The 6,787-nt window shown below is 41.6% G+C and overlaps 1 protein-coding gene across 1 annotated transcript in view; it reads left to right on the top strand.

Annotated features, from left to right (window-relative positions):
- Nucleotides 1-1,175, top strand: part of GYG2 (glycogenin 2) — a gene marked incomplete at its 5' end in the record, with an annotated part of 40,006 nt that extends 38,831 nt beyond the window's left edge. The window contains one exon of the mRNA XM_031935005.1: nucleotides 1,014-1,175. Coding sequence (XP_031790865.1) covers nucleotides 1,014-1,175 — 162 coding nt within the window. The remainder of the gene's footprint in view (nucleotides 1-1,013) is intronic.
- Nucleotides 1,176-6,787: the final 5,612 nt, after the last annotated feature.

The following is a 6,787-nucleotide window of genomic DNA, read 5'->3' as shown; positions in this document are numbered from 1 at the left end:
GATAGATAGATAGATAGATAGATAGATAGATAGATAGATAGATAGATGTGTGTGTCTATTATTGTTACCATCTTTAAATTTTTAAAAGTCTTTTTCTAGTTCTTGGTAAGAAGTGTCTAAAGCAAACATATTTATTCTTTTTGTTGACTCACCTGAAAGCCAAACGAAAGTGTGTGTGTGTGTGTGTGTGTGTTGTTACATGCTTGCATATTCATCTATTTTTTCATATGTCCCTTAAGAAGGGAGAAACTCTGCATTGAAAAAACTATCAGAATTATTATTTAAATTCCTTTGCCAAGCAGTCCAAATTATTATAGGCTTTACTTACATGAGGTGAGTTTTTTTTTTTTTTCATTTAACGTAGCTTGGTTATTCACTGTCATACAAAACAGAAGTTTTGGTGGGTGAAAGTACTAAGTAGTGTGTGTGTTTAAAATGGTTTAGTGGCTAGAAATGAAAACAATTCAGAAAAAAGAACACATACAATTATATTTTATAAAATTTCCAGAAAACTTAAGCAAAAAAATTATCTTCTAAGCATATTATACTAAAGCTAGTGTGTATTTAGCTCAAAAGAAAAGTGCTGCTGGGTGTACAGGCTCACGCCTGCAATCCCAGCTCATTGGGAGGCCAAGGCAAGAGGATTGCTTGAGCCCGGGAATTCAAGGCCACCCTGCGCAACATAATGAGACCCCATCTGTGCAAAAAATACAAAAATTAGCTGGGCATGGTGATGTGCACTGTAGTCCCAGCTACTGAGGAGGCAGAGGTGGGAGGATCTCTTGAACCCAGGAGGTCGAGGCTGCAGTGAGCTATGACTGCACCACTGCACGCTAGCCTGGACGACAGAGTGAGACCCTGTCTCATTAAAAACGAAGTGCTAGTGATTCGCAGTCTCTTTTAGAGAACTGAGATGCATCTTTCTGCAGAACCCACACTAGATGGGTTTTAGCAGTCTTTCCCTCGATAACGGACAGCTGCAAAAACCATCTCCCACTGATTGTCTTCCCTAGGTCGACCTGGCTGTCTCTGTTTCCCAGATCTCGATCGAAGAGAAGGTGAAGGAATTGAGCCCAGAGGAAGAGAGGAGGAAGTGGGAGGAAGGCCGTATCGACTACATGGGGAAGGACGCGTTTGCCCGCATCCAGGAGAAGCTGGACCGGTTCCTGCAGTAATCCGGCAGCTGGTGGGCGTTGTGTGTGGTTAGACAATGTCCTGTTGGGTGGTCCTGTTGCGTGGAGATCTCCTCTGGTCCTTTCAAAGGAAAATGCTGTTGAACCTTGTGCCTCTATTTATGCTTAATCCATTTGAGTGCCTCACACAAAAAACGTAGAGTATAGAAATCTACCTTAATGCCCGTCGCCCCAACCCCTCCACCAATGCCTTCTGGGCTTTCTTCAGAGGTCAGTTCTACCCTGGAACCTGTTGGCAAAAGCGAGCAGTAATAAAATTCTAGTAGACCCTTGATGGTGGTGTCTGCTGTTGCCCGAAAGACCTCTGAAGTACGCTGGAGCTGTGTTGTGCAGGTGCTACGAGACCTACCCTATTTAGAATTAAACCTCACTGCAAATTTCCTCCCATTACTAAGCTAACAACACTAATATATGTATTTAGCACCTCTGAGGCTTTGCCAAGGAGATCCGTTTCTGTAGGGCTAAGGAAACATTCAGACATGGTGACTTTGACTCTCATTTGGACTTGGCGAAGCATATCTGAGAAACACCCCGGCTGTGGTCTCTCTGCTTTAAATCCTAACAGGACTTCCTAGAGCGTTGACAGAAATTCTACTTGTGGACTTAGGGAAGAAAGATTGTAGGTGGCTTGGGGGATGTAGGTGGCTTAGGGGATCTAAACCGATTCACTTGCTGGTTGAGAAAATCAAGGGCTTGTCCCCAAACAATTTAGAGCAACAACTTGCTCAGGATAACAGGATCTAGAGATGCTCTCTGCTTGATGACGAAAGTCAGGGTGCAGTCGGTCCACCTTTGACTGCTCTTGGCTTGGTCTCTACCCTCACTACCTCAGTTCTTAATAACTTAGTGAATCGCTGCGCTCCTCAAAGTCATTTCCACTCAGCTCTTTCCAGAGAATTCTGAGTTTTCTGAGACGGGACACTTTATTCCACGGGAAAGCCTCATTGTCAGAAGTATCTTCATTCAGTGGGCACAGTATGCTGTGTATCTCAACAGGTGGCTGTCGGGGCCACCGAGCGTGTCGTTAAAAATGGGCATCGTTGTAATAAAGAGAGGAAAGTGCGATTTTTGAAATGTTTGGAAGGTTTATTTATCATGCACATCCCAGGGAAAAGCAGAGAGTAAATTAGAGATGGGATAGGAAGATTGTGGGAGAACTCGATTCTAGCCTGTGCCAGCTGGATGTGTTTACGTGGAGAGGAGTGGCCACTTTTTAGGTCACCTGAAGCAGTTTAGCCTTTGGATAGAGGAACCTGCCTGAATTTATGGCATTAGTGGTGGCATTTTTTTTGTGCAAGATGTGGTGGAGGGGCTGTTTCTCTTTCCTTGTGGTTGGTTAATAATCTTCAGTCTCAGAGGGCGATGTTCATAGGATATTTCAGGGGTTCCTTTAAAATAGCCATATGGCTACAGTCTCAGGTGAGTCGGGGTTGGATGGTCATCGGCTTTCAGAGGGAGACCACAGGAATGTTCAGGGAAAAAATGTCAGCTTCTCTGAGGACCAGAATTCATGTTCACAGGCAGTGATGAGTTGGCTTATGGAGTGAGTCCAGTCTGGGATTCTGCCATGCATTCTAGCCTGTATCATCTCATTTGGACAAATGCTGACACGTTTAAATTAAAATGGTAAAAATCAGCCATGTGGTCTCCTTCCAGTGTGTGTTTGCCTGTTTCCTGCGATATCAGAGTTATATTTTACATTAAACCAAGGGTAGGGCCTTTCTATTTTATTTTCGGCCTTTTCTATTGTATTTTGTTTTTAAAATAGTAAGCATTGGGCTGGGCGTGGTGGCTCACTCCTGTGATGCCAGCACTTTGGGAGGCTGAAATAGGTGGATCACTTGAGGCCAGGAGTTCAAGACCAGCCTGGGCAACATGGTGAGAGCCCGTCTCTACCAAAAACACAAAAAAATTAGCCGGGCATGATGGCACATGTCTGTAATCCCAGCTACTGAGGAGGCTGAGGCACAAGAGTTGCTTGAGCCGGGGAGGCAGAGGTTGCAGAGAGCTGAGATTCTGCCACCATACTCTAGCCAGGGTGACAGAGTGAGAATCTGTCTCAAAAAAAAAAAATAAATAAATAAAATATAATATTAATAATAATAAGCATTATTTGAACTGGAATTGCAAGGTAAAACTTTAAAAGGAAACAGTAAACATTATTTTATTTTTGATTTAAAATGTTTTTTAATTGTCATGTAATAGTTGTACATATTACGGGGCACATAGTAAAGTTGCAATACATGTAATGTATGCTGATCAGGTCGTGGGAATTAGCATATCCATCTTCTCCAGCCTGTACGATTTTTTGTGTTGGGAATATTCAGTATTCTCCTTCTATAGACATATATTTGAAACTATATAATATATGATTTTGGGCTGTAGTCATCCTACAGTGCTATATACCAGTGGTCCCCAGCCTTTTTGGCACCAGGGACCAGTTTCATGGAAGACAATTTTTCCAGAAACCAGGCTTGGGGGATGGTTTGGGGATGATTCAGGTGCATGACACTTACTGTGCACTTTATTTCTATGATGATTACATTGTAACACGTAATGAAATAATTACACAACTCAGCAACATGTAGAATCAGTGGGATCCCTGAGCTTGTTTTCCTGCAACTGGACAGTCCCATCCAGGGGTGATAGGAGACAGATCATCAGGCATTAGATTCGCATAAGGAGCACGCAACTTAGATCCCTCACATGCGCAGATCACGGTAGGGTTTACACTGCTGCGAGAATCTAATGCCGCTGCCGATCTGCCAGGAGGCAGAGCTCAGTCGGTAATGGGAGCGATGGGGAGCGGCTATCAATACAGATGAAGCTTTGCTCACTCACCCGCTACTTGCCTCCTGCCGTGCAGCCCAGTTCCTAACAGGCCGTGGACCAGCACTGGTCTGCAGCCCAGGAGTTGGGGACCCCTGCAATAGAACACTAGAACTAGCTTAAAAAGTAAGAACTAGAACAGAGGATACCAGAGGCCAGGAAGGGTAGGGAGAAGGGGTGATAGGGAGAGATTTGTTAAAGGGTACAAAATTACAGCTAGATAGGAGGAGTCAGTTCCAACAATAAATTTAAATTATCAGATGGATTTTTCAGAATTGCTGGTCACAGTAAAATGCGTAGAACTATTTACTTTACCCTTTGTAATCTTGTAGGGTCTCTTTAGGAAAGGTACCCATTTTCTGAACTTTGCTTTGTCAATTTCATTCATTCATTTATTCATTTGTCATATGCTTATTGAGTGCTCTCTTTATACCCAGCTCTGTGACATGGGATAAGTCAATATACCATAAGTTTGGGAATATACACTTTATTCCATGAGAAAGCCTCATTGTCAGAAGTATCTTCATTCAGTGGGCACAGTATGCTGTGTATCTCACCTGGTGGCTGTCAGGGGCCACCGAGCGTGTTGTTAAAAATGGGCATGTTGATTGACATCACATGTCTCCCTAGAATATATGAAACCAAACCATGCTCTGGCCACCTTGGGCACATGTTGTCAGGACCTCCTGAGGCCGTGTCACGGGTGTGTGTCCTCAACCTTGGCAAAATACACTTTCTAAACTAACTGAGACCTGTCTCAGATTTTCGGGGTTCACAGGTGCAGTGCTTAGTATGTGGGTGGTGGGTTCATGTATACCCCATACCTCACTACCACAGATTATACCCTCGGAGCAAACTGGCACGTGTACCCCTTAGACCTAAAATAAAAGTTGAAATTATTTAAAAATAAATAAATAAATATTACGAGATGATTATTTGGTGGCAGGTGGAAATGAGGCGGGAAGGAAAGGATTTCCAGATCTCTTGAACTGGCAGGGTGGATTGATGCCTATAGATCCACAGGAACAAGTTATAGTATTTTTGTTCTTCAAAGTAACTTGGTCAAATCCTGCCGAAACCTTTGGCTGATACTTGGAAGCACCAAACGGGTCCTAGTGTTAAAGCGTTTTGGGGTGGAACTGTAGTTTGAAGCAGAAAGGGGTTTCTTTCTGACCACCACTGTTGAATTAGGAAAAGCAGAGCAATTCTTTCTGGTTTCATAGACCTCTGCTCTTTAGCGTACAGTACCATGTTAAAAATTATTTATGTATATTTGGCCCATTACAGTGACTGACACCTGTACCCGGTACTTTGGGAGGCCAAGGCAGGCAGATTGCCTGAGGTCAGGAGTTCAAGACCAGCCTGGCCAACATGGTGAAACCCCGTCTCTGCTAAAAATACGAAAATTAGTCAGGCATGGTGGTGCTTGCATGTAATCCCAGCTACTCAGGAGGCTAAGGCAGGAGAATCGCTTGGACCCGGGAGGTGGAGGTTACAGTGAGCTGAGATTGCACCACTGCACTCCAGCCTAGACAACAGAGTGAGACTCCCCCTTAATTAAAAAAAAAGAAAGAAAGCAATTTTATTTTTAATCTAATTTATATTTACTTTTTTATTAATGCAAAACTGACCTTACAGACATACCTGATAGGAGATTTCCTATTGTCTGGGTCTGTGGCAGACACCACGCCTACAAATGATCCTTGTGGGGTTTCTTCAAAAATTTCAAATATGTAATATGGAAGGAGGAAAAGAGGAGGCTCATCAACATCTTCCACCTGGATCTTAATGAAAGTGGTGGAAGCTTCAGTGTGGTATTTCATGAGCTTCTCATCAACATGATGGTTTTTAACTTTTGCTCTAATACCATAGTGGTTCTGGTGCTCAAAATTCACTTTCTGCAAAGAAATACAATGTACACAGAAGAAATGGCTTTAGTAACCCAAGATACTACTTAGAAAAAAGTTTTACCTGTTAAAATAAGTCTCAGTGGCCTTTCAGTTACATTTTTCTTTTTATGTACATGGATCTCTCTGATATAATTGTTAATCAGGCATAAAACATCTGTGTGTGTATTGTCAGTTACCTATTTTAGTTTGGAGATAAAATTATACTTTTGAGGGCATAAACATCTAATGAAACTGAGAATTAATTTCCTAGTATTTAAGATATTTTCCAAAAAGTTTTCTTTTAATAGAATTAAAACAATGTTCTGCATATAATTCAAAAAGCTCTGTAGTAACTATATCATCTCTAAAATCCTTTTCTCCATAAAATAGAAATTACAGGTTCTCATTTCAATTATTTAATGAGTTAAAAATTAACCAGCTACACAAAATAGGATATGTTTTAATTTTGCATTATTCTGCAAGGCAAATAATTTTAACATATCTACCTTTTTTAATATAACTATTCCTTCTTGAGTTTCATGATCAGTAATAATGTCAAATGTCTGTGAATCATCCTCTTCGATGCTATAATCCATTTCTGCATTCTCTCCTATGTCATTATCATATGCCATGATTGTTCCTATAGAAGTCCCAGTGGGTGCAGCTTCAGAGACTGTCAGGCGGTATAAACCTTTAAAAACAAAATTTGAGATATTTTGGATAAATACTTAACATGGAAAACTTGCAATTATAGCATTCTTTATTTATGATCTCTAGGGAATCCCATGCCTACCTTTCCCAGTTACTTGTTCTTAATCTTTCTTTTTTCTTTCCTTTTTTCTTCCTTCCTTCCTTCCTTCCTTCCTTCCTTCCTTC

Source organism: Piliocolobus tephrosceles, chromosome Y (assembly GCF_002776525.5).
Source record: "Piliocolobus tephrosceles isolate RC106 chromosome Y, ASM277652v3, whole genome shotgun sequence".
Classification (NCBI taxonomy): Eukaryota; Metazoa; Chordata; class Mammalia; order Primates; family Cercopithecidae; genus Piliocolobus; species Piliocolobus tephrosceles.
Note: the sequence above shows the minus strand (reverse complement) of the source record. Positions and strands in the feature narration are given on the sequence as shown.